The 27,959-nt window shown below is 38.9% G+C and overlaps 1 protein-coding gene across 2 annotated transcripts in view; it reads right to left on the bottom strand.

Annotated features, from left to right (window-relative positions):
• LOC138018355 (protein bicaudal C homolog 1-B-like) overlaps positions 1–27,959 on the bottom strand; it is a 42,401-nt gene that overhangs the window by 8,104 nt on the left and 6,338 nt on the right. The window contains exons 5-31 of one of the 2 annotated variants that reach the window (XR_011126000.1): positions 27,836–27,920; positions 25,706–25,779; positions 25,437–25,490; positions 23,849–23,971; positions 19,228–19,293; positions 19,065–19,109; positions 18,085–18,194; positions 17,565–17,661; positions 17,124–17,184; positions 15,808–15,881; positions 15,218–15,689; positions 14,431–14,637; positions 11,522–11,568; positions 9,835–9,889; positions 9,292–9,364; positions 9,143–9,211; positions 8,990–9,026; positions 8,790–8,829; positions 7,882–7,985; positions 5,685–5,753; positions 4,594–4,659; positions 3,514–3,556; positions 2,807–2,875; positions 2,165–2,229; positions 1,539–1,638; positions 1,141–1,213; positions 469–533 (exon numbers count right to left, since the gene is read on the bottom strand). Coding sequence is in view for 1 of the 2 variants with exons in the window: in XM_068864962.1 (XP_068721063.1) it covers positions 2,165–2,229; positions 2,807–2,875; positions 3,514–3,556; positions 4,594–4,659; positions 5,685–5,753; positions 7,882–7,985; positions 8,790–8,829; positions 8,990–9,026; positions 9,143–9,211; positions 9,292–9,364; positions 9,835–9,889; positions 11,522–11,568; positions 14,431–14,637; positions 15,218–15,689; positions 15,808–15,881; positions 17,124–17,184; positions 17,565–17,661; positions 18,085–18,194; positions 19,065–19,109; positions 19,228–19,293; positions 23,849–23,971; positions 25,437–25,490; positions 25,706–25,779; positions 27,836–27,920 (2,205 nt within the window). In the remaining variant the exon portion in view is untranslated. The remainder of the gene's footprint in view (positions 1–468; positions 534–1,140; positions 1,214–1,538; positions 1,639–2,164; positions 2,230–2,806; positions 2,876–3,513; positions 3,557–4,593; positions 4,660–5,684; positions 5,754–7,881; positions 7,986–8,789; positions 8,830–8,989; positions 9,027–9,142; positions 9,212–9,291; positions 9,365–9,834; positions 9,890–11,521; positions 11,569–14,430; positions 14,638–15,217; positions 15,690–15,807; positions 15,882–17,123; positions 17,185–17,564; positions 17,662–18,084; positions 18,195–19,064; positions 19,110–19,227; positions 19,294–23,848; positions 23,972–25,436; positions 25,491–25,705; positions 25,780–27,835; positions 27,921–27,959) is intronic. The other variant, XM_068864962.1, reaches the window with a different exon arrangement.

Here is a 27,959-nt window from a genome sequence, read left to right as displayed (position 1 = left end):
TAAGAAACAAGTTACGAGGTCTTCCTCAGTATAAATTAAAGAGCGCAACCGGTGCGGCTCTTAACTAAGGCGGACAAACGTTGCTGTCGTTTCTCTTTGTGTGGGTTCGTGTGTGTGTGTGAGAGAGAGGTTGGTAGAAAATGTCGCTGTTGCGACCCCTCTTTGTATTACGTCTTCTATATTTTCGATAACTCAATGGTCAATGCCTCTGCTTGGCCTTTTCCGTGATGCCAATGCCTTCACAATTATTTCTTCAACGATTCTTTCAGAATTAGAATTAAATTTTGCTTCTCTCGTGTTACTTGTGAGGTGTTGCGTTACATTCAGGTCGCCTCTCGCTGTTTACGAAGTCCCCGTCTCTTGTCGGCTTCACCAATCGGACAGCCTCAGTTATGGTTGCTACCAATAAAAAGGCTGACAAAACCGACAAAACAGAAGTCTGTAATTTCTCAAACAAAGTCCACTTACCTCTTGTTCTTGGAAGATGCTAAAGTACTTTGCGAGGCCAACCTTTTCTAAAAGTTCTCGGAGATCTAGCAAAATAGAACAAGTCATAAAGCCTTCTATTCTCGTAAATGCTTTGGGGTGTGTCAAGGAGCCATGAAGAGGAGGAAAAAATCACTGTTCTTATCAACTGCAGATTGAAAATTCATTTGACTCAAAAACTTATGTTTTCAGAAACCAGTGACCGCATACTGAAATAGTACTTCCCTTGACAAATCCCTTGACATACGCAGTTGAGGCTGAGTTAACGAATGGAAAGGAGCAAGGCTATCGCTGACCGTGCTTTGAATTAGACGTTTTTGCTTTTACGTAAATGAAACTGTGAAATGCCTAGTGGCAGCCTCGCTACCATTCAAGTGACAGGCAGGGTGCTGTACAAAATAATGTAAAATGGCCTAAAGTTTATCGTTTCATAAGGAAAAGCTGTGACACGAACAAAAAAAACTGAAACCTGATTCGTTTCATTGGGCCCCGCTCTCTTCTAAACCAGGAACGGGCCAATGGACCGATAGGCTGCATTGAGTTGTAAGGGCAAATCTCCTCACGCTAAACCTCTCACGATATCATCAAGTGCAACATTTCATAAACTTCATACGCTCTTAACGGCCGGAAACACTTGCAAACATTACTACACACCTGAGCAATGAGCAAAAGACGGAGAGCTACTTCTTCTCGACTCAGTTCCATCCATTCTGGAATTTTCATGCAGCTAAAAGAACAATAAATAAAAAAACAGCTTACGAGTGCTTCCTGTCAGACCAATTAGTTGACTGATTAACGCACAACACCAAAGGTAAACTTTTACGCACGTCAAAATCCGATAACTGATTTTTGCCTTGCTTTTGAATGGTGGAGAAAATCGAATATGACTAACGCCTATAGCGCGAAGGGAGGCAATCGATTTCCCTGCATTTCGTCCCAGTTCCTTGGCTTTCAAAGACCATAAAAGCTATTAGGACTCAACTGTTCGCGTCTTTTACCAACAAAGCCTTTTAAATAACATGTAAGCTTGTCGTAATTAAAATTCCACGGACCTTGAATTGTGATAAGCATTTTCTTTCGAGCGCCAAACGCACAAATACCCAGTTCCTTAAGGTCATTGTCCGTTAGCGTCATGAAAGTCGGAAAGTCAACCTTAAAAAGAAAATACAACTTGGATTTAATAGAGAATTATTAAGCTGACAATATATGAACTGCACTCCAATGCGGGAGCACGTTCTACAATCTAAAGCATCGGATTTAATATTCCCTTCCACTGGCCAAAAGTGGAATCTCCCTTATTTATAAATGCGGCAACGTTATCAACCTTTTGTCCTTCGCATTTATTACCCGACCTCTTTAACGATTGCTTTTTCGAGACGAATTCTTACTCTAAAATGAGGGTTGATAAGCTCATCTTCACAAAACAAAACAGTATTAAAGGGAAACTTCACTCATGCTAAAGAACAACTGAAATTTATGCCGGGAGGAGGAGAGGGGATCAGGGGAATCACAATCAAAAGGCCTGGGTGGGGTGGGTGAATTTTTCCACTCATTGGCTCACGGTGCAACTATTGAGCATCATGTTTTGTGATGGTTGAAAATGACATATAATGATGCCACAGGATATGAGCTGGAAACTCAGCGAACGTTTGATCGCTGGCGAAGGAAGTAAACGTACCTCTTGTTCTTGGAAGATGCTAAAGTACTTTGCAAGGCCAACCTTTTCAAACAGTTGTCGGAGATCTGGAAAATGAAACTGATTGTTATAGAGAAGATATGACATGCAAAGAGTCTTTTTCAAAAGTTAGAGTATAAGAGGGAAATGGTGGGAGCCGTTCAATCAAAGAAAAGAGGCAGGACATTACGATTCAGTCTTAGGCCAAGGGCAGTAACATGCGGTTATTTTTTTGTTTGTTTGTTTGTTTTCTTTTTTTGCGCAAGCGGCCGAAATTGTGCGAATCCTGCAATATGATTGGCTCTGGAAGCGGGCCAAATTTTTCCATCCCGCCAACCCGGGCGGAATCCTAGCCCTGGTTGCGTGAGCTTGTGTAATGACCTTAAATTTCCATTTTTTGACACCTAATCCGTTTACAGATTTATTTTAGGCAAGAGGCGTGGAAATAGAATTCAAATAAATATATTTCTCTTTGAAACGTTCAGTTTGAAAGTCGCTAAGGGTCGGTCCGTATAGCGAAAAACTGTGACCGAGGTCTTGAAAAAGCTGCCCTCGGTCCGCGGCGTCGGGCAGCATTTTCAAGACCTCGGTCACAGGTTTTCGCTATACGGACCCACCAGCTGGCAAATAACATATATTTCTTACCCGGACAAAGCGCTGCAGACGAACAGCTATTTCTTCTGGATCCAATTGTTCCTGCTATGGATCCTTCAGCTAAAAGAGAAAAAAAGGAAAGACGTTCGTACGAAGTCAAATCATAGTTGATATATGGAGATGGTTATGAAAATTTGTTTTATGTTTTCGTTCGCTGTTTTGGCCCTGACCATGCACAAACCAAACCCTTTTTCTAAAAGACAGCGGGTTCAAAAGTTTTAATTAATTTATTCAAACTCATTTGTGAACCCGGCGAGGACAAAAGATTGTGCATGGTCACCGCCAAGTTAACATGAAGGGCGACAGTACTGTGATCTTTTTTAAGTTTTCGGGGTTTCATAATTAGTCCATCTATATAAACTATTGACATTTTCTTATTTCCCATAATACACTTTGTTTGCCCCCCCCCCCCCCCCCACATTTTGCATAAACCATTGTTTTCAAATGCTCTTGGGACACTGCATATTCCAAAGAGCATTTGAAAACAATGGTTTATGCAAACTGTGGGGGGCAAACAAAGTGTATTACGGGAAATGTGAAAATGGTCAATGGTCAAATTCCTCCTTTCTTCTTCCAAAACTGACGGTAAAACATGCTTGCTATTGATGGAACGACTTGTTCTAACACCCTAACACCCATAAGTATTTGAGTTTTGGAGCACTTCGACAAATTGACGATTTCAATTTCAATGCACTTACAAGATGTTTCCTCTTCCTCAAACCGTTCCGTCCTGAGCGAAGACTAAAAAGATTTCAAGAGATTAGAACCCTACCTACGACATGAACAACAAGAAAAACAACTTTTCCTCTGGCTAAGCACTAAAGAAACTAGATGCCCCACGTTTCGAAAAACTGGAATGATGGATCACTGAACAAAACTACAATAGTCAATCACCGTTTCTGATGACTGGGTCTTTCAAAAAGGGCTAATACCAAACCTTTTTTTCATTTTCTACAGAGGAAGAGCCAAATTAGTCGAAAAAACACAAAAGCAATATCTAATGGACTTAATTAGAGCGGTTTAACCCATCATTATATAACTGCCTCTACATCCAATATTACTAGCGGATGAATTTCTCTTTTCTCGTCAACTCTCCAATCGTACTTAAAATTTCAAAACACTGTGGGTACTTTCTAGTAACCAATCAAAGGCCAAGCCCTACAATGCAGCTAAGTATTGGTCAATCAGGTTGCTTCTTTTCATAATGGCGGACTCAACCGACTCTTGGATTAAGAGGCATCAAAATAATCGATAAGTAAGAGGACCGCATACTTGTCCAATGAGAAAAGAATTAAGAAGTGGACTCTAGAAAATCCTGCGAATGCCAAGTTAGACTTCGCCCATTCCAAGTCCTCCGAATTTTTTTCGTCCACTGTACGGTGTCCTATTATACATTTGAATACCAAGGTAACAACTCCGGCCAATCACAAACACACTAAGACAATAAAATGAGCCGATCAAAGCGCGGAGTAAAGACAGAGACCGCCGTTAGGGGCGGGGAAAAGTGAGCTTCCGACACGAGAATTTTAAGTCAATGAATTTTGACAGATCGCCTCCTTCGATCCCTCAATAGCCGAGCGGGTATCGCCAATAGCGTAAAGAAAAGTAACCCTTCTGAATCTTTTCTTTGCTTTCATCTTTAAACTTATTTCTGAGTAAGGAATCATTTTACTTCACCGCAAAGTGAAAAGTTGGTTTCGTTGGATGTTATTTTACGTTATTCGACAAAAGCAACATCGCCACTTCTTTTCATTGAAGATGTCATGTATGAAACACACCTCAAAACCACATTCTCGCCGCGTATCCCTGGGGCCGGAGGTGAACAGCGATGAAGGATTCGAAGGCTAAAAAGGTAACACAAGAACGTAATTAGACAAGTGCCGGTGATTGCTGGGTAGTGAATTCCGATGTAAAGTCAATACCGCTAGGTGAATTTTGCAAGTGTCTGACAGACAATTGCTTAAATTGTCCAGCTTTGTGCGAGGACCACTTCTCTCATTCGTCTAGAACCCGCACTTCATACATTCATTTCAAAACAAATTCTTCTTTTTTCTAAGGGTGCGTTCGATTGACCGTATTCCGGAATAGGAATACATGGAATGTAAGTTAGAAATCCTTCGTTCTTACAGAGATTCACATTAAATTTGTCAAATATCTGCTAAAATGCTGTTTTAAACATATCTTTACTATCCTTGCTGCTTCGAAACGCGCCAAACATATCGTTTTAATCATCACTCCACGTATTCTTATTCCGGAATAGGGTCAATCGAACGCGCCCTAAGAAAGAGATCGTCGGAGTTAATAGAGAGATTTAGCATCGTTTTAACGGTAGACGTCGAGTTGAAATTTGCATTTTGTCAAAAATCAAAGAAACTTGTGTGATTTTAGTCAATATCTTGCATGTGAATTAGATATATCGAGGAACCTTTCAAAAGACCTAGGTAAATCACAGCAATTAAGAGCATTCTCGTGCACCCTAAACGTATGCTGAATATCTCTCCAATTCAACAACTTAAGAAGTTGTAAAGAAGGAGTAACTGCAGTTTATCATGCAGGTCTTTTTAAGTGGGATTTAAAAATATATAGTAGTTTAAGTGCATGTGGATGTAAAAAATATGAACAAATATAAAAATATATGTTTAAGAATGTTGGCACATTGAGACAGACAAAACAATTATGCATAAGAAATTTAACGTCTACCAAGCTATCAATGGAAACAAATTGCAGTAATTTCCTTGTTTCTACTATAAAATACTATTAACTTAAGGAAAGCCAATTACAAAGTTAAGTACATTGGAAAACTCTAAGTAGATGCAAAATGGATAAAAAACTAAATTAACGGAAAGAGATAAAAGTAATTAATACCCACCTCAAAGCCACCGTTAATCGAACCGTTATAAGGCATCAAATTTCCCTTTTTGTGAGCTTTGAAATCCAACTGGTCGAAAACATAAACAAACAAATGAAACCATCATAAGAACTAATAACTAAATAAACAGGAATCGAGAAAATGTAACTTTACGAGTTTCGGCAAACATCAGAAGCGTGAAACCCTGTTAACTAGTTTCTTAGCGCGAAGGGAAAACTGACCCGATGCAGAATCCGTGGCAGCAATCGAGCTTACGATCTCCCAACAACGGTCGAATGCTCTTTCTCCGTTCGTCCGTTGCCAGGCAACTAGCCGATCTCAACGGTAAATTATACCTTCACAGTTTCTTCCTTTTCGTAAAGCAAATTGCAGCCACGCTCGTTCACCCTTTGTGGCGTTGGCAATCCGGAAAGGCTCTGATGCCTTATCTATTCAGAAAAGCATTTTGTTTTTTCTTTTATAGCATTACATACATACATACTTAATTGACCTCTCCCCATAGGGGCTTTTCAGGGCCAATGAATCAACGAAACAACAGAACACAACAACTACAACTGTTAAGAATCCCAACTGGCCGGAGGCAAACCAGTTGGCTATTTACAAGTGCAGCTGGGAAGTTGAACCAGGGACTACCAGGATCAAATTCAACGAGTGGTCAGAGCGGGTCTTGAACCCGGGATCTCCGGATCTCAAGGCAAGCGCCCTAACCACTGGGCCACACTGCCTCCTCCGCATTACTGTCATAGAGGCCACGGAATAGAAGAATTTTTATGACTGAATGTCGGATTTTCCCAACTAATAATAATAACGATAGTGATAATGATAGAGCGAGTTTCAATCGAGTGTCGTAAAACCAAAATCAAAGTAATTACTTTGGCCAATCAAAATGGACGGAGACAATCCAGTAAACCAATCAAAACCCGAAGTAATTACACGTAGCCGACACAAAGCGCGGGAAAATGTGCACGCGCGAGCCACGATTGGTTGAAAAAGTGGCGCGAGAACTTTGAACCAATCACTGGGTTAAGTAGAGCGGATTTAATTGAGAGTCGATTGCTTTAGTTTTTGATTTTTTCACTCAGTGATTGGTTCTCGCACCACTTTTTCAATCAATCAGTGAAACCAAAACCAATCGTGGCTCGCGGTGCATATTTTTCCGCGCTTTGTGTCGACTACGTCTTTTTTGATTGGCCAAAGTAATTATTTGGTTTTGGTTTTACGGCACTCGACTGAAACTCGCTATAATGCAAAACCAAAGCAATTTGCTATATGCTTTCGACGTTCAATTGAAAATGCTCTAATGATAATGATAATGAGTAACTTAACTGTTTTAGCGCAGAGGCACTAATTGGGGACTCTGCACAGAAAACAAATCAAATGAACTCGGACCAAATCGAAGTAGCCGGAGAAAAATCTCTTGGAGTTGAGTAGAGAACGAACTGTTTGCGAGCTTTAGCAGCAAAAACTTCTAAGACAACCGCAAGAAATACTCAATTTAAAACGTAAAAATTCGTGCTGGGCATGCGTACGCATTTCGGTGCATTTCTTAGCCAACTCGACAAAATTGTGAGCATTCGACAGTGGATCTCTCAATTTACGTTTATACCTAAACTGATTTAATACCTAACCAACGTTGCGGTACAGGCCGAAAAAGATGGACAAAACCGAAAAATAGTTCACGTTTACTTTTTTAAGAAGACCTTGCGGTCGTCAAGGAAAAAGGTCCTTCGAGCCGGATACGAACCATCAACCTAAACTGACCCTAATCCTAACTGGTACTTCCCACTGAGCTATCGAAGATGTATACACGTCTGTATGACAGGCACAACTACTTTTTGTGTATCTTTGTCTAGTGTTAAAATTATGTGAAAATACGCAGAAGAACTGTTCTTCAGTGTCGCCCTATGTAAAGGAATGCAGGTGGCCCTCGGATTCCAGATCACAGCCAGCGGATTCCGGATCCCGAATAGTGAATCCCAGATCCTGAGTCGTAGATTCCGGATTCCAAATTCACGGGTTCCAACGAAATGGATCCTGGATTCCATCCAATGGATTCAGGATTCTACGCTCTGGATTCCGGATTCCAAAGCCTCACATTTGCTGGATTCCGGGAATCGGGATTCCTTCACATCGAGCGATCAGTGACTTTATCCTGAATACCTCCTAAACAAAATAATTAAGACGTCCCTCTACTCACCAATTCTTTTATGACTGATTCCGGCATTGATTTAGAGAAACCAAGCCCACTCCACGTGTTCGTCGGCCTTCTCACTTCGTTGATGACAACTTTCTTTTGCATGGCTAACAAGTTATTAAAATGGATACCAAGAAGTCAAATCTTATCTGCAGATTAATGATTCGACAAGACCCAGCTCACAGTGGCTAGTTTGGATCTTTGGAGGGCCGAGAGAATTTTATTCCCCCTTCTCCTAAATTTTCACTCCACAGCTTCAGTTCTGATTTATTAAAATTCCTTCATTGACTTAACACTCTACACAATTCAGTGGAATATTTTGAAAAATATATTGAGTTTTGAGTTACAAATCCTTTTGCAACAGATTATATGTTGCCGGCGTCAGTTCGGTCACTAAAAGAGGAAAACTCTTGCGTTGTTGCGCTCCACTGCGCTCCACTGCGCCTCCTTGAATATTTTGACCCAGTTGTTTTTCAGGAAAACTTTCGTCTTCTTTTTCCCTTGTACATGCCCAAAGCATAAGAACGACTTTTTCAGACTATGAGCATTCCCCGAGCTTATTATGTTGGTATTGCAATAAAAGAATAAGACTGCGAGAAATGGACGCGTATAAAAGGTGCGCGTGGGTAGGATAGCTTTCCCAGGCTTTTTTTTTTTTTTTTTTCGCTTTTCCATCGTTGGATCGAGTGGAACGGGGCTCCTCTTAGTCCAGCCAGCTTTTGTTCGTCGTCTCTCTCCTACACTTGCGTACAGTTCTCCAACTTTCCAAAACGTTTCGCAAGAACGAACGGGTCAAAAAATGTTAATGGCGTCAATTAACGCCAACCATCCAAAAGACAACAAATCCAATGATCTTATACAGCTTAAAATTACTTTAACTAAAATTAAAAAAGCAAACTTTTAATGATTACCTACAGTCGCCATGGACTTCATATAATCGTATTTATCAACCTGTTGATGCAACGACAACGCAGAAAAGTATAAGAAAGCACAAACACCTTCCCAAAAGAGAAATAAAAATTGAGCCCTCACTTCTGCAGTTCACAAGCCTGGGCATTTTTGTTCAGCGACAAAATGAAATAAATACATCCATGTGATGGGTTCAACTTACTGGCTGTGTTGGAGCATTTGGTAAAATCTTTTGTAAACTGGAGAAGAAGTAAACACAATGAGAAGATTTATTAGTCGTAGTAGTGAATATAATAATTTACGTTAATTTAAGGCCGGAAAAAAACAAGGTGGAATATTAGAACTTTTAACTTACAGTGCTAATGATGAGTTTAAACTGTCATCCAATTGATCAGTATCTGAACTTAAACTCGAGGTACTTGTCCTGAGTAATCGAAAGAGAAAACGATGTCAGTTACTTCATCTTCAAAGAGTAAGAACAGATTGTAGGCGTAAAGTTCTTACTGTAAATTAACATTCTTTGCTCCGGACAATATTTGAACTGACTGTCGCTTAGAACCATGACTTCCAGAAGAACCTGAAAGGGAGTGATTACAATAAAATCGATCACTTCATTCAATTCTCTCAAGCAAATAAAAAAAAAATTGAAGGGTCAACTAGTAATGTTGGTTTAGGTGTTTGATGAAATGGAAAAGCCGGAATAAACAAAAAAGAAGTCTTAACGCAGAGAAGAGTACCAAATTACTCAACCTAGCCTTCTGTTGATTGAAGAGAACTTTTTTCCGGGTTCCCCGCACTAAAACGTTATTATAACGATTTACAGACAACTCTCATTTCCGGGAAAAAGGGTTGGCGGACTGGTACGAGCGCCCGTCTTCTACAAAGTTGTCTCCCTTCCCCATACTTTTCAATCAAGTTTCGACTTTCTTGCCCCCATAAGCGACAACTACAAAAAATACAAACTCTTGCTACACATGCTTAACGCTTGCCGCGTTAACCGGTTGTTTTTTAGCCATAAGTTACAGTTAGCTTTAATTCTTGACATACCAACTGGGTTCTGGCCGACGCCATTGCTTCCATGCGATTGCACGTCGTGGTAAGGCTGTAAAAAAGAGGTGAGATCATTACGCTAAAAACAAGTTAGTCACCAGTCAGCAAAATGGAACAAAAAATTAAGAAAAAGAAAAATGGAATCCTCCAGCTCCATTGATCGCGAGGACGACAAATGATTACTAAAGCAAACCCCTTACCAACCACGATATCTTTTTTTTTTTTCACGTACGTTTTGAATGTATTTCGAGTTTGAGTTTCGTCAGTACAAGCTCAGTTCTTTTGTAAGGTTTGTCCCAATGTATTAACATGTAGACTGTTTCCTTTCTGTCCGTCTGTTTGCTTGTATGTCCGTCCAATCGACCGGATCTGTACGACGTATCTGATAGGGACGTCTGTAGAGTTTTTGTCCGGTACCGTAAGTATGGTATCCCTGCCTTCACAAAAGGGTGTATTTACCCGAGTGTCGGAGTCAGTCAAGTCAATTGTACCTGTCAGTGAAGAATTTGTCAATCAGGAATGCTGACGTTAATGCCGGCACTTTTGTCTTTCCTTTTTTAAAATAACTTTATTTCTAGCTCTTTCTTTTTTCTTCTCTTTTAGAAATGTCATTGAATTCTCACAATAAACTGTTACCTGTCCTCCTACAGCTAAGTAGCATATAGGACCTTAATTTCTCACAGTTCAGGGTCTTAATTTCGAAAGCCATCGTTACGGTTTAATCAAGGAGTTCTTGATGGTCAGGCAAAGGCCAAACATTATAGTCTTTAAATGAATAAAAGTTATACAAGATAGCTTGAACGCCTGTTCATGACAAATTGTTTTTTTTTTTAATGAAGGCACGAGAAAAAGGGTTTCCTGACTGTGCTAGTACAGCCCGGTTTACAATACAGAAAATGTTTGGCACGGCTCGGGTGAAGTTGGGCACGGGTCCCAAAAAAAAGGTTCGGCTCAGATAAAATTTGCAGTGTAAACAACCTGCTGGCGGTTTGTTTGCGTACATTTCAAGATGGCTGCTCATTCTCCATCAAAATCACGCGGACGCTTTTGATTTTAATTGAACTGCGCATGTATTTTTGGTACGGTAAAAATGGTGTAGTGTAAGCAAAGTTTGCCGAGCTCTTTTTTGGCACCCGTGCCAATTTCACACGAGCCGTGCCAAAAATATTCTGTAGTGTAAACCGGGCTGTAACCGCTTCATTCCTCTACACTTATCCAGGAATCTTGAGTCCGTAGATGAATGAATGCATAAATTCAAAAAAAGTTTCAGTTTCTAATAGGCTAGATCCCTTTCAATATCACTATTGGAGCTGGAACGATAGTCTTATAAAATTTGAATTTGACAATCGTTGTTATCTGTTTCAACCAGTCAGTTGAATGAACTTCATAGAGAATTACAGCGCTCGCTGTGAAAATTTAACTTGTTTCGATTTTCTGTCGTCTTTTTTTTTTATTTCACGTATATTACTTCATAAATAATCACATGATTTCTCGTGCAGTTTGGTATTAATTAGTACTTGTAATTTTTTCAGCCTATGAATTGCACTCGAAATCATATGATTACCTATGCTTGTGTTTACTGTATCTGTTATGGTAGTGCAATAGCAACCAAACGTTAAGTTTAGGATTGGTTTTCGGTATCTTTCTGTACAGTTCATGGTGTCAGTAAGTCCCCGTTACTTACGATAGAGTCAGTCAGGTCATTTCCGCTGGACATGCTGTGAAGATTTGCTGTGAAAGGAATAAATCAGATGTTCAGCAGGAATGCAGTTGTTTTTAGAAAAATGTTTTTTTCCTAATTAATCAAGATTTTTTTCTAACAATGTACTTCGAGAAAACTTGTATGATCGTAATGTCCCAAACGAGCAGGAGACTGGGAGCTTATTACCAGGTCGTTTGTCTTGAGTTAAAAGTTTTCGAACTTTAAAATCTATCTAATCTTGAGAGTTGGGTAGAGGAAAAAGACTCAGTTATTTCAGCTAAAAGGTATCGTGTGTGTGTGCACACGTCTGATGCAGCAAGCAACACAGGAGTACCGCGCTTTCAGAATCATGCCTTGCACGACGAAAACGATGACTTCTTGATCGAGTGAGTCTTCGACGTCATTTTCTTCTCAATAACTCTTTGGTAACTATAAGTCAGTCCACTGAACACGAGTAACGGCGAACCAAAAAACCCAAATTTGTACTCAAAGCGGCTCAAAAAGAACAGCCTTTGGATCAAAATCAACGCCCAAAATATTTCCAGTAGGGTGTTATGAAAATAATCTTGCACAAGTTAAGGTAAAATTTAGTAGCGGAGAACCAAACAATCCAAACTTGCACTCCTAGCTGTTCAAAAAGAACAGCCTTTGGATCAAAGTAAAAGCTCAAAATATTTCCATGAGGGTGTTACGAAAATAATCTTCCAAAAGTTAAGGTAAAAAAGAAAAGGAATTTTCGGGTTGTAGTGGCACTTAAAACACTCTTCAAGTCAAAATGGCACATCTTTTCAAAAAATTTCGGTGGCTCTTGCGGCTAATTAGTTTACAATACACGTAACACAGTTACTCCGATTCCGATCGGACAAATTAAATCGTTGATTGCACTTTGTACAGAAGCAATAAGTATGGTCGATCGTATGATTTATTGTGTAACATGGAAGAAATAAGCACGAGTAAATTGATCAAAGGCGAACAAAATTGGATCGTGGGGTCAAAAAACAATTTCGAAATAACTTACCACAAAAAGGAAATAATGTCGAAATACCTTATCATAATTATGCGGAGGCAACGCACGCGTACCAAGAATCAGTCTGTTTTTTGATTGATCCAAAGGTCTGGAGATAAACATGTTCTGGCCTTATGCTAACTTACTGTTCCTTATTTTCCTATTCAATTAAATAATCTTGGTAAATGCGCGCCGTCACTTGCAGTACAGCATTCAAACAGCACAGGAGTTCTCGCTTGTCTTTTAACCAATAAGCATCCCTCCTTTCGGAAGGAAAATCGTACGCGTTCGCACAAAAGTTTGACAAAAATGCAATTAAATAACTAGCACCTATTTCCAGGCAAATGAAGTTCACTGATATGGAGAGTAAGTATGAATTTAGTCCTTATCACAAGACGTACTGTTTAGTTTTACGCTGAGTCTGTCTGAAGGTTTGAAACTACTGTTTATCACTGCCATTTGACATGGGTGCCTAAAAAATTCATCCCTTGGCCCGCTGCCTGCTATTGACACATTTACAAATTGACGAGCAAAAAGGAAAGAAATTTCTTGTCACTGAAAATTACAGGTTGAGCGAAAACCGACTCCCGCTTTAGCCCCACAAAATTTTACAACTAGATAAATCGTTAATAGCGGGGCTTCAGGCCGCTTTCGCGGCTTGGGGCAGAGCCTTATACTTCAGAGAATATGGTCAACCGGTTTTTTTGTTTGGCGGTCACGTGATTGACCGAGCGTACGCCCGTCCGTTCATACAGACTCGTGGGGGGAGGTGGGCGAAGGAAGCCTAAGAAAGGGAAGGGAAGGGAGTCTCGTGAATGCAGCTTTGAGGCAAGTATGGGCGAATTTTCTTGGCGGGAAACTTTTGTGCACCCCGCGTTTATCTCACTGACCTTCGTCACTTTTGAAAAAGAGTTTTTACGATTAATGACGAGAAACGGGATAAAGATTAAAAAATTAAAGAGCAGAAAAAAGCACGAGAGAAGAGGCGGATAAAAAAATGGAATGTCAGAATAGAGCGAGAGACAAAACACTCATTTACAACGGCTAGATTTCAGGTAATGTTTTCCTTTTTAATGAATGCCTCGCTGCCTCTCATATTTTGCAAAACTCGCAAAAAACGGAGAAGGCCTGAAAATGTTTGCAATTCGGTGTTGACAGAGATTCTGGCATATTTCAACAATCACACACCACATCGCATTCAAGCTTACAGCAGACATCAATGGCGAGTTTTCTTGTCAACATTGTCTATTTTGTCAGACATATTATAACCAAACTCTTGACGCCGTCTAAATGGGTCAAGATGGCCGGATATTGGCCAAGTCATTTTTTTGCGTCTTTATTTCGTTTCGGTCCATAAACATGCAAGAAAGAATGAGGCCAATATCCAGCCATCTTGATCGAACAAGCTTGCGGGACCAAGCGAGAAATCCCTAGCGGGCAAGATAGCTCAATCTTGCCCGCTCGGGTAGCCAATCACATCGCGGGATTTGGTTCATCTCGCTTGCTCACGGAGTTCATACTCGTATAATGAAAATTTATATTGGATTGCAGTACATTTATCTACAACGAATGCACTTGTAAGCAATGTTTGGGACAGACTATACTCACAAAAACTAAGTATGGGATATTTAACAAGTTCTTTTACTTTTTGAAGTCAATTTGTAATAGAATGATGCCTTTTGTGAGCAAGCTCGTATGTTAATGAAACAAATGTAAAAATGACGTCAGGGGGACCACTTAAAGGCAAAAGAGTTTAAAACATGAACGTCCTTCAATTTAAACCTTTTCCTCTTAAGAATGCCATTGATAGATATTTCTCGGTCTAACACCAGACAATTTCCCTTGTCACTGGGGAACGCCTTATGGGTGAAAGAGATCAACTTACAGTCTTCCTCTACTGTCAATGGGCTTGTGCACGTTGGACTCATGGGACTTAAGCTTCCAGATGAACTTCGCCTCGGGCTTCCGTTCAAGCTCTGTCTATCAATAGAGCTACCACTGCCAATGGGGCTTGGTGTTCTATGACCAAGAGGACTACCAGTCCTTTGGCTAAAGTGACCGCCTGATTTGCCCAAATGATTTTGCACAAGACCTGATAAACCAGAGGTGATTCAAAAATGGGTAAGATAATAAAATAACCCACCAAAAATGTAACCAAATTTGTTTAAAATCATAATACTAAATTAAACGACCAATTAGCCACCCATCTTAAGTCTTTTCCAGCTTAAAAGGTCAGCAACAGCCTTCGAGACACCCTCGTTCACTGGCATAGCTATGCAGCTCTTTGCAGTTTTTTTTTAGAAAGTTAGGAGGGTTGGGAATTTTGGTGACTATATTTCCCTGGGGTTGGAAAGACATTCAAGATTTTGTTTATATATGGGTATATTTGAGTACTATCTGCCAAGCGTTTGGTTTTAATATATCATAAATTTTGCCATCTTGGTTTCACAAGTTAATTACATGTAAGTGAGTTGAGTGAACGTTTTCATTGTCTGGGCTTGATAAGTGCTATGAGCTTTTATGTATTCAGGCAAACTTTAACTAGTATAAATACATATTTGTATGAAATGCCTGACTTAACAGCTTTGCTAGCTGAGGTTGATACTGTAGCTAATCTTCTAACACTTTGTATTTTTGTCCTTCAATTTGTTGTTACTGTTAACCGACCTTACCTGAACTTGTGCCATTAATGTAGCCATTTGAAGCAGGCATTGAATGGTTAATGAGATAACCACTTGAAACATTGCTAGCCAAAGAAGCCAAAGTCACAGTCGGTGGTCCTAGTCCTGGGGGTGGGGGTGGATTCGTTGAATAAGATGTAGAACAGTCCACAAATGGGTGAATGGCTGATGTGGGAAAGCCACACATCATGTTTGAAATTGTAGGCGATGTTGGGGATATGGGACTTGTAAACCATGGGTGCGAGTTGCAAACAGCTGTACTGACTGGGCCAGTGTGCATACTGAAGTATTCTGTTGTAAAATTATTGTCTGGCGAAGGGATGCGGTGATCATGATTAACCAACCCTGATGCAGCAAAGGTTGGAGATGAAGCCAGGTTTTCATTACTGTCAAGGCCAAGGATTTCGAGTCTTGCAAGATACATATTTTGAACGTTTTTCTCTGCACTCTTGACTATGACAGACTAAATACAAAACAAAAAAAATATCAATATCAATTAAGAATTCCAAGAGTGACAAAAAATAAGTTAATATTTCCTTCAAATAATTTCCATGAAAAAATACTAGAAATGTTTTATTTACCTTGCTCGGTTGTTTAGGCTTTGGTTTTACACTCACAAACACGTCATATGCTTCCATTATTTTGGTTAATTTTGCTGATGGTAAAACAATAAAAAAGAACGATTTTATTGTCAGTAAAACACAATGATTGTACTGAAATATTTCTACTTAATACAAAGTAATGTTTACCATAGACCCTTTACATAAATGACACCCAAATTTGAATAACAATACTTTGTACATCCTTAGCCTTGCACTTATGATTCTAGACAAAGGATTTTTCACATGAATGTGAGGCATGGTATGTACATTGCCATTTATGTAAAGGGTCTATCTACATGTAGGAAAATGAACAAGTATGTATTTTAGAAAGGAAGTTGACTCATCATTTTCATTGTCATTATCATTTTATGTGTTGACAAATCTAGTCTTGGTCTATGAGAAATTTACATGCAAACTTAAATGCTTGTACAATTATTATTATTATTATTATTATTATTATTATTATTATTATTATTATTATTATTATTATTATTATTATTATTATTATTATTACTACTACTGTCAGAAAAATAATGATAATCGCTTGAAGTTAAAATAACTAATAATTTCTTCAAGGCTAAAAGTACTTTAAAGCTTTTTGCCTTCTATAAAATTAATATAATTACAGAGGGTATTACACAATGACGAGAAGATATGAATTTTATGTTCGAGTGGCAAGAACAATATATTGTTCTTGCCACGAGAACATAAAATTCATATCTTCGAGCCAACGTGTAATGTTTTTTTTAGAATATGGAGACTAAATATTGAATATTTCCAATTTTATTGTGTTTCAAAGTAGTCAAGTTTTACAAATACAGCTGGGCTTTATAGCAAACAGAAAATACAAAAGTACTTTTCTTCTTTGTGTTCTCGTTTTCAAGTTTTTCTGTAAACTCTTTAACTTCTTCGTCGCTGATGGACGCAAACTTGCTCGCCATGCTTTTATTCTAAACAACAAATGCGACGCAAGAAACCAATTCAACAAAAGCAAAAGGCGGGAATCGTGACGTCATTGAACTATACAACACTCACAAAGGTGACATACGGAAAATATGCCACTCGGGTCCCAGATGAAGTGGCATATGGAATCTGCGAGTGGTTTAGTTCCCAGTAAAACACTCTCCTCCATATAATAAAATGTACTTTGAGCCTTGTAAAAATTATTAGCTACAATGTATTTGAAATGTTTTAGTAAGGGTTTCAACTAATGTTCAAAAGCTACAGCTGTAGCTAAATACTTCTTGGGACAACATGATAACAAAAACCATGCTTCTTTTTCAAAGAATTCTCACCATTATCTGCATCTTCATCTTCCTCCCTTAAGTCAAACATCAGCACAAGTGGGAGACAATCCTAGAATACACCAGTGATTAAAGTAAAGAGTACTGAACCAGCTGTGATAAAGTAAATATTGATATCAAAGGAAAAGAACAATATTTAAATTTAATTAAGGTAAGTTCATTGGTTCTTGTGTTTATTCATCAGTAACGTTGAGGTCCGGTGGAACACTTAAGCTGTTTACAACTGACCCTACAATGTAGATGCAGATGTTGTTGCCACTTTGATTTCAAGAAAAATGAATATAACTTGCACCATTTAGTGCATGGTGTACCACAGCTTGAAAGATGACCAAAACTATAATTCCTTTCCCATGATATGACAGTCACCAGTCAGTTTGCAAGAAAAGCAATCTATGTCTTAGAGAAAAAAGTAATGTATTGGGCTTTACTTACAATGAGTTGTGCTCGGGCACTAATAACCGATTCCACTGGTCCAGTAATGAACACTGTGCCTTTCCTTTGTGTTCCATTTGGATCAGGAAACGTAATGCTAAAAAATATCCACATTCAGACATACACTAGTTAAGGTATTCTACATAACTCTAAAATTAAATACAATTCTGACTAAATACATGTGTCTTTAAAATAACTATTCTTATAAAATATCTAGAACTGCATTCTTAATACTATGATATTAATTAGACTGCAAGTAATTTGCTTTAAGTTAAATTAGTGATTAACATAGTGCCAGCAGTCCGTTCTCAGTCAGTCAAACCACCTGCTTAGTCACAGTGAAGGCCAAGCCAAGAGGCTCTTGGCTTTTCAGTTTGCTTGCACACATGACTAAAGCAGACAGTTTGAAATTGATTTAGAAGGGACTGCTAGCAGTTTAGCATTAACAAAGAAGAAATCAAAATGGAAAAGTAAAGGACAAAGGCCCGAACCTTTTAATTTTGCTAACGCAAAAACTCACCTTGCACCAGTCCTCTGCATAATTTGTTTGATGTTGATTCCACTTCTTCCAATAATAAATAAATGGTGCTGAGGTGCAATGTCTATCTGCATATTTACTGGAACTGATGACTAAAGACAAACAGAGAAAAAATTAGTATATTATGGTAGGTAACAAGAGAGGAGGCAGCACTCTCCCTCAGTAGCAAGGGGGTCCCCATGGCAACCAAGCCGCAGTCCACCTCCCAGGTACATGTACGTGTCAACACATCACCGAGAAAAACCAGTGTGTGGAATGTATACTTACCCCAAAATATGGTGGGAGGGGAGGGAGAGAGGGAAGTGAAGCAAGGAAGCAAAAAAACAACTCAAGCCATTATTAGCCTCCCATGCAGACCTCCTTAGGGCTTAATATTAGTCACATTTTCCTCCCCTACAAACATCTGCTCAAACAAGAGACACATTCCTTTCCCTTCGTTCGTTTGGATAAGCCGGAGATCACAAGGAGATTTTGTAAGAGCCAATCAGAATTAAGTTATTGTTTAATGAAAACCAAACCAGAGTGAGTACTTTTGCCACATTGAATTATTCAACTGCTAAGAAACGAAAAAAATTGTTGTAGTTTCCCAGTAATTCCTTGTAAAAGAGTGCGAGTGTTTGGGAAAAATGGACCTCTTTACATTGTAGCTTGTATGTTTTGTTTGCCCATTTTGTTTTGTTTTTTTTTTTTTTTGGTATTTTAATACTGTTTATTTGTTTTCATATTTTAGACCATGTGATGCTGGCAAGGGAATTTTCCTTTTGTTCTTCATAAGTCATGCATACATATGCACGTGCATAAGATAACATTTGGAAGAAACTGTTCCCTCGAGTAACACCACATGGTCTGAAATGGGAATGGGGAATTAAAGCAAACAAAGTAGCTGGGCTTAAAAACATTTGGAACCTTCAAGAAATACAAGGCAGATCAGACTACCATGGAGTGTGTATCTATTTACTTACAGCTATTTTAGCTGTGAAGTGTTCCACTAGATGGGAAATGGCATCCTGAAAAAAAAAAACACATGGTCAAAATAAATAAATTATACAGTCCCTTTACCACCAAGTGCAATGCAATACAGCAGATGTAACCAAAGGCATTGTAAGAAATTGTAATTTAACTGACCTTTATACCGCCAACATGTTGCTGTGAACCTCTGATTATTGCTGTCTGGCTACCTGACCGTGGTCTCTGAAAAAAAAAATCATATAAAAAAGATTTGCATGCACTGCACCTACAACTGGTCTCTGAGCAGATTTTTACCACAGTGGTAATAGAATGGTATCTAGAAAACTAATTCTTGTTCCCCTGACAGCTAGCACTTGGTTTCAATAAAGAGCTGAATCACCTCACTGAATTGTAATTACTATCAATAAATTGGTAGTTTTTCCACTCAGTCTAGCAGCTGTTGATTCATTGACAGCAGACAAAGAAAAGGTCAGGTCATTGTTTCTGGCCTATTTTAGCACCTCGCCTTCTTTTTTGCATACAACTTGAACATCTTGAGAGTAAGGTGCCTTTTATTAGAGAAAGATTTTCAGGACTTTACTACCAAACGACAGTATAAATAACAACAAGCCAACAAGAAGCTAGAATTAAGAACTACAGTAACATAATTCTACAATTCTGAACATCAAACCTTTAGGATAGGATTTAAGCCTGAATAGGTTTTAAGGTTCGTTGAAACTGCTTAATTTAGAGTGGCTTTCAAATGAGTGTCGTAAAACCAAAGTCGGAAGTTCTTAATCGACTCAAAAAACTGGTTCCTACTCATGCCTTGCTTCAGTTGTACAAGGCTGGGGTGCTACCGAATTTAACCTACTGCCACATGGTCTGGCATTTTTGCAGAGCATCAGACACTAAGAAGCTAGAGAGGGTACAGGAACGAGCTTTGCGAGCTGTATTCAGTAATAAAACAGCAACGTACGAGCAGCTCCTCGAATGGGCAAAACTACCGAGTTTAGAAAATCGAAGACTACAAGACATTTTAATTTTAATGTATAAAGTGAAACATAATTATTTTGGTACCCAAGACTATAATGGACATTTTCCCTATCTCAAATTAATAGTAAATACAATTTACGTAACAAGGATTTTTCTATCCCTAGGGTAAACACTACAAAATACGGCAAACATAGTATCCGATATTTAGGACCCTATTTATGGAGTGAAATAAATATTAACTTACGTCAAAAAACGAGCCTTGAAGCATTTAAACGCGCAATCCGAGGTATGGACATAAAAGGATTATTGGACGGGAGCTGTAATTGTCAAGTGTGCCAGTCCTGACGATAACTTCTGATTTTAGTCCCTTTTTAAATTATTTATATGTTTAACTAAATTAGTAATGTTAGTAGCATTGTAAATAATTAACTATTTTTACAGTTAATCGTTAACTGTATTTAAATTTGTAAATCTTTACATGTATCTATCAATTTTATCTTTTAATCTTAATTTTATTGATCAATTTTAATTAAGTGTCCCCAATTAGCTCTTAGCTAAGAGCTAAATAGTTATAGACACTTGAATAAAGTTTATGTATGTATGTATGTATGTAAAGGAATTACTTTGGCCAATCAAAAAGGACGGAGACAATCCAGTAAACCAATCAAAAACTGAAGTAACTACACAACACAAAACACAGGAAAATGTCTAGCGCCAGCCACGATTGGTTTTCGTTTCACTTCTGATTGGTTGAAAAAGTGATGTGAGAACTTTGAACCAATCACTGAGTGAAGTAATGCAAAACCAAAGCAAATTACTCATTACTTTTGACATTCATTTGAAAACCGCTCTTCCAGTATCTAAAGATGAAAGTTGTTTGCACATCAGCATGATTATTCTGGGAGTGGGGGGTGGGGGGTAAAGGGTACCAACAACTCAAACCTTTACAGAAATGCAAACCTTAGGCGTAAACACTGGGGGGAGGACAAAACGCAGAGCCCTCCTCCACAAAGTCCCCTATGGAGTACCCAAATGGAGTACCCCTAGAAATCATTTTATTTGTCAAATTTAATACTTTATCAACATGGCAAGGTATTTAGATGTACATACCTTTTGTTACAGCTACTTCAATGTAGTTCACAAATTGGCCGCCATCTTGAAGTTTCGTAGGTGTTTTGTGTGTCCCTATTACTTTGTTTGAAGAACAAAGTATAGGATTTTAGTCTGTTTTTGGACTTTGGACTTTTTATTATTATTTTTTTTTCGGTTCGTGCTCTGGCTGTGCATGCGAAAGATTTCTCTGTCTCATAGAAGGCAGTTCAAGTGGGATTCAAATTTGGTATCTATTCCTTCAGAGGCGATCACAATGACCACTAAACCAGGGAGGACGGGGAAACATGTATTAAAGAATTCTGTGCGTGACCGGAAACATGTTTTTGTGTGCATGCAATGGGCATGTGCATTCAATGCACATTCGAAAACTTTAAGCTGACACTTGCGCACTATAAATGAATAAAGTTAAAGTTAAAGTTAAAGTTATGCAATATCCGGTTATCATATGACTCTGTCACAGATATTGTAATCGTAATTTTATAATTCTCCCAGTGTTGTTAAGAAAAAGTATTAATTGATACTTTAAAACATCATCATAGAGACTTGCAAAGCATCTGTTTTCTAGTTTTGATTGGAATCAATGCTGTTAACAACAGTTCTAATTGTAAACAAATATCCTCAATCAACCCTATCATTGCGTCGTGGAATGAGGACTGTGGACTTCGGACTACATAATATTGAAACTGGATATTTGCCAAGATCTTGTAACATCAAAAAAGACCCACTGAAATACTGTGAACTTAAAGGAAGTTGGCTAAAAATCCCTTGAACAAAGTGTAGGCTACCCGTAGCCTCTTGTTATAGTGTATTTTTAGACAAATATTCATAAAAACCGTGTACCCCAGCATACTGATTCAGGCCCGCGTATGCCCATATATACCCCTATGGAATGGATGGAAAAACTTTTGTACATGGTCAGATTACAAATGGGTATATATATAGGTATACAGGGGCATGCATACATGAGTATATATGGGTATACAGGGACATACATGGGCATGTGTGGGTATACACTGTATGGGACAGGGGTGTACATGGGTATATTATGGGTATAAAGTCTGCATACGAGCCAATTGGCCCATCAGGCCGGAGCTTATCCCGGTTTCATAGCATGAAGAGACTAGGAGTATTTCTACTCCCCCCTAGATGGGAATTGGCAGTCCATCGCAGGGATACCCCCAGCATTAGATTTGCCGGTACCCATTCATACACCTGGGTGGAGAGAGGCACCGTGAGAGTAAAGTGTCTTTGCCCAAGAACACAACGTCCCCAGCCAGGGCCCGAACCCGGACCTCTCCCTCCAGAGTCGAGCGCTAACCATGAGGCCACCGTGCCTCCCACTATATTATGGGTATACACAGGTCTATATGGGTATGCAAGAGTATACAGGTTTGTATGAATATCTGCCTAAATACACAAAAATAAATATGTTACAAACGATGAAATTTCAAGATGGCGGCCAATTCGTGAACTGCATTGGTAACAATCAGAGAGCTGGAAAGCTCAAAATAAATAAAGGTAATGTGCATCTAAATGCCTCACCACGTTGATAAAATATTTTAATTTGGCCAATAAATGATTTTTAAGGGTACTCCATTTAGGTACTCCAATTTAAGGGTACTTCATGGAGCAGGGCTCCACAATAATTTTGTCCTCTCCCTAAACACTGTGCTTTAGATACCGTAAACGTCCATGTATAAGCCGCATCCGTAGATAAGCCGCACCCCGAATTTAGAACCGCAGATTTTGGAAAAAAATGTAATAGAATAAAGTTTGAAGTTCCAGTAACGTTCTATTGCTATAAACCAACAAGGACAAACAATCAAGGTTTCACCATAAAATTGAAATTCTTTCGATATTGAAACAAAACGAGCGAGTGCTTAGTAGCCAAGCTATACGTGGGGGGATGAGTCTGGGCCAGGGCCTACGTTGCATGAATTTTTTGAACACTGATATGATGCCTGGGTATCATGACGACGTCTATAAAGAATAATTAGATGTACCCGCAATAGGCGAAAAAATTAATGCAGAACAGGAGCTTGATCATGCAGTCGACAAATTTGCCGAGAAGGTGGTCAAGGACAACGATACAGTCGGCCATTTACCTTGCGAGTACTCGCGAATTTTGTGGTATTTTATCGCACGTTGCGGAAAGATATGCGTGGAAGTGACTGGCCGAAGACGTCACTGCAAACAGCTGTGCAGAGGAATGGAGATTCCTTGTAGGTTGGTGTTTACTTGTTCGAGTAAAGCGAAAATTAATCGCTTGAAAGAACTCTTGGAGAGCAAGATTCGCCGATAAACACTGCATGGAAGATACAAACAGCTCCTTTAGGAGCCACCACTCATTAAAAAGTCAATGAACAACAGCAACATGCTCTCAGTTTCTTTTATGTTTTTTTACTGATACCTTTAGAAGTTGAATGAATATTAATTAATAAGGTTTTTTAAAACTCCAAACACAGATGTATCCATGGATAAGCCGCACCCTGGATTTATGGCTTTAATTTTGTGAAAAAATGTGCGGCTTATACATGGACGTTTACGGTATGTTTTTGCCTAAGGTTAGCATTTTTGTTAAGGGTCAGGTTGTTTCAGCTATGGTACCCTTCACCGCCTACCCCTCACCCCTCACCCCCGGAATAGTTATGCTTGTTGCACATACGTGTAGGTATACCTGTGTGCTAACCTGTTTAAAAGTAATTGTGACATTACAGAGTTGACATATTTGCTGAATAGCTGGTGAACTGGCATCTGATGGTATTCTTCCACCCAGTGGCAATTCAAATGTAAGAACCAAAGGCAGCAAGTCCTTATATATGCAAGGAAAAGAAAAATCAATAATAATTAATAATTTTATTACAAAACCAAACTTAGATCTGTTTTTTAGTAGACATTCTGCCCTCCCCTCCCCTCCCCTCCCCTCCCTGTCCCACCCTCACCCTCCCTCAAAAAGCAGAGGCTGGTGATTTTTTAACTATAAAAAACTGATAAAACATATCTAAATATGGTAAAAATATACTATATAAACTTTGGCTAAACATGACATTATCAAGCAGGGATCCATATTCATTTTATATCTAAGTCATCAGCCGAGCAAGTATGTCTTGTGATATACTTGCCCAGACAAATTTTGGGTTGCCCAGGCAAAAATGCGAAAGCATAGAAAATGGTCGATAAATTAACCTGTAACTTGAAAATGCATTTCCATTTTATTCTACACTCTCATCAGAAATTCTGAATTTTGACCCTGGAGTATTATGTTATTTGCACTGTGAGAAACCAATTTACAGTGGTCCATATCTGCCACGGCAAAACGTAATTGAATGTAGCTTAAAAAGTTACTATAATTATTCAAAGACCCAAAGTTTCAACTCTCCTGTCCAGTGTATACCAACACTTAATGTTTTCCTGTTCATAAACAACAGGTCCTGCTCCACTTGTTTTCCTTTTTGACATAGGTGGTGGAACACCACATTATCAGCTGAGAGTACGCGTCACCCTTTACTCTTTGCTAAACGACTTGCTAACAATCATGCCAGTGGTGAGATACATAAAAATTGAGCCTGCAATCGTTTCATGAAAAATACTGGCGGGTCTAATCTGCAGGTCGCAGGTCATTGTTTCACCAATACAGAACTTTTGTTTAGGCCTAATTAGGCCTAAGGTTAGCTTTTAAGAATGTTTAGGATACTTTCTGTATTGGTGAAACAATGCCCTCCGACCTGCAGATTAGACCCGCCGGAAAAATACAACGTGGTCAAAGATGGCACCCAAACTTAAGCTTTCATTGCTGAGGAAAGCTGCCTGTTCATTCCTTATTTTCTGGAAGTTTCCATTGAACGACAAGCATTCAAAACAAAAGTACATTCTATAATATAACCTTTGATGGCATTCATGACAAGACATTAATTTTATTAAAGCTTTACTCGACCAACAGACGACCTTTGGAGTTATTACACTTGTCCAGACGGGTTTTTGGTCGTCTGGAGTCGTCTGGGACGACCGGACAACTGCGAATGTGGATCCCTGTTATCAACTCAAAGTTATTTGAAAATTACAATCTATAAAAACAAAACAATACCTGATAAGGAGCCTGTATAGTTACAGAAAGGAACAATGAAATTTAAACGATAAGTTGGGCACGTATGGAGTCCGTCTGGATATTCAAATTAGGCTTGAGGTGATTTTTTGTCACCTAAAAGAAATAGTGCTTACAAGATGGACTCTCCATCATCAACTGTAGTAAGACCAACACAAATCTGAAATATTTTTACCCTGATCTGCTGCCTAGCACTTTCCACTCCTAAAGGTTGGCCAGCAATTGACACCTACATTGAAGAAATAAATCTCATAAAACCTTGGAAGAAAGTTATCAATGTAAAACTCTAAAAGGTCTGAGAGCATAACAAACTTCCCAAAAAAAACATAATGTTATTCAGTTTCTCCATATTACCATTTTTTTTTAGCCAATGCACATGTATCAACTGCAATGCCTGCAAACTGAAATTAAATCCTCTTTCCTTCTCAGAGCCATTTTAAATACCTGATTGCTTTTTTCATTTGTTGCTCCTCTGTTTGAATCCGGAAAGTGAATGTGACATCCTGTGTCCTGCATAACTATAACCACAAATTAAAATACAGTTAAATAATAAATTTACCTCCCATAAATATATACATCCATATTTTGAAAAATGTTGGTAGTTCTACTGAAGTTGACAACCAACCTTCCTTTTACTAGTTTGCATTCTATACCAATCAGTATCCACTGACTCGTGGAGCTTAGCTCCAAAAACGGTGGCCGACAAAACACTGACCCACAGTCCATGGCTACCCCAATGGACTACCCTAAAAATACTATTTCAAGTACTCATCGTAAGCAGCATCAGAATTAGTGCTAAGCCTAAACACACATTTTAAACGGCGTTGATGATCAACAGTATTTAAGTCTAAGCACCCTTTTTGAAAAGGTTAGCTTTCAATAATTGTTGTGATGGCCAATTAATTCATGTCAGTGACGTGAGACCAGTGCAATTCGATTGTGGTTGTGCGGACGAAAATAAAGGCATGTGCAGTGTAAGTAAGTTTTGTACCGTAATCAGCAATTCATTTCTTTCAATAGTACTTATTTGAGATGGTATTTTTTTGAAGTACTCCATTTTAGGGTAGTGCATTTGTCAATGAGTAGTCCATAAGGGTAGTCCATGGACTGGGGGTCAGTGATTTGTCCACCACCTCAAAAAATGTAGAACTTTTATTCATCAATTTGACAACTCATTTGATGAAACAAAGTTTGTTTGCTTTTCACTCCTCACATGACCCGGGCCATGGACTCCCCTACAAACCAAGGTCAACAGACTACACCTAGGGACCCCCTCTACAGACCACACAAAAACAACATAGTAATATATATAAATTAAATAATACAAATAGCAACGAAAGATTTGACTTACCGGTTGTCTGGACAGACCACTTGTGTTGGCGAAATCTCACCTGTTATGCTCTGAAAACTTACTGGTAACAGGCTAAGGCTCAGTCTCTGGCGCTAGGTCTATTAATCACATAATTATTGCCACTTCCTTCAATGTGGACCAGAGTGTTTCAAAAAGGCCGATAATAAATAAGTTATATTTGTGTTTATTTGTGTTTTCTTTCTTTCCATCTGCCACAGTTGAAGAAACATAGTTATTATCAAGCACTCTGGTCTACAACGAAGGAAGAGGAAATATGTGATTAATATACCTTGCACCAGGCCTATTAGCCTTAGTCTGGGAAATTTACAGAGCGTAACGGTTGAGATTTTGAAGTGTCTATCCAGACAGCCGGCTTTCAAATCATATTTAGTTCATTTCATTTTATTCATTTTTATTTCTCTGTTGTTTTGGGTGGTCCAAAGAAGGGGTCTGTAGGGGCAATCCATTGGCAGGTTGGTAAGGTAGTCCGTGGACTTGATCCGTTGGGGGGTCACACACCAGGGTCCATATTGTCGGGTCACCCTATTTTACTCATGAAAATTAATGCTTTTGGGTTAACGCACACAGAAAAATGATGGCTGATTGGCCTACAAAAACGTCCCCTTAGCAACAACTCTAGAAATGTACCATTGCCATTGGGAGCAGGTCACCTGCAGCATCAAAAAGGTCATAAATGTTTCAGGTGTCTATTATTGCTCAAATTGTCCAGAGAAGTGTAAGGATCACTTTATTTCTGAGGTTGTACAATATGCAAGCCAGCGGGCCATGCAAGTCAACACACCAACCATGCAAGTCAACATACGAGTCAACATACGAGTCAAAATGCCAGCCAATTGCAAGCAGTTATTGAAATATCACTATTTAAAATGGGTGCTTACACTTACCGTAAATGTGAGACTCGCATGACTTGCATGGCTCACTGGCTCTCAGTTTGTTAAAACCGGGCTCTTTCTTTCGTCTACAACCTGCCCTTCAAATGCATTAAAATTTTCTTTCATTCATTAGTCCTTTCCTGGGACAACGAATGACCCCAACTATTTGACCTGCTCCCAACTGAGTGGCTTCATAACTCATTTGGTTTCAAGAGCATTGCACCGGCATCACAGAGGTCATGAGTTCAAATCCTGTTGAAGCAGCCTGAATTTTTCAGATAAGTACGAGGATCACTTCTGTCTTTTGAAACCTTTCTAATTGCATCCTACCTTGCTTAATGTTTCCTCCTCCTTTTCCAAGGATATGGGAGTGATCAGTATGGGATACATGCATGTTAAGTGTTACTCTACTTGACTGAAAATGAGAACGAAAAAATGTCTTGTAAAATGCAAG

Source organism: Montipora capricornis, chromosome 10 (assembly GCF_036669925.1).
Source record: "Montipora capricornis isolate CH-2021 chromosome 10, ASM3666992v2, whole genome shotgun sequence".
Taxonomy (NCBI): domain Eukaryota; kingdom Metazoa; phylum Cnidaria; class Anthozoa; order Scleractinia; family Acroporidae; genus Montipora; species Montipora capricornis.
This window is presented reverse-complemented; position numbering and strand designations above follow the sequence as displayed.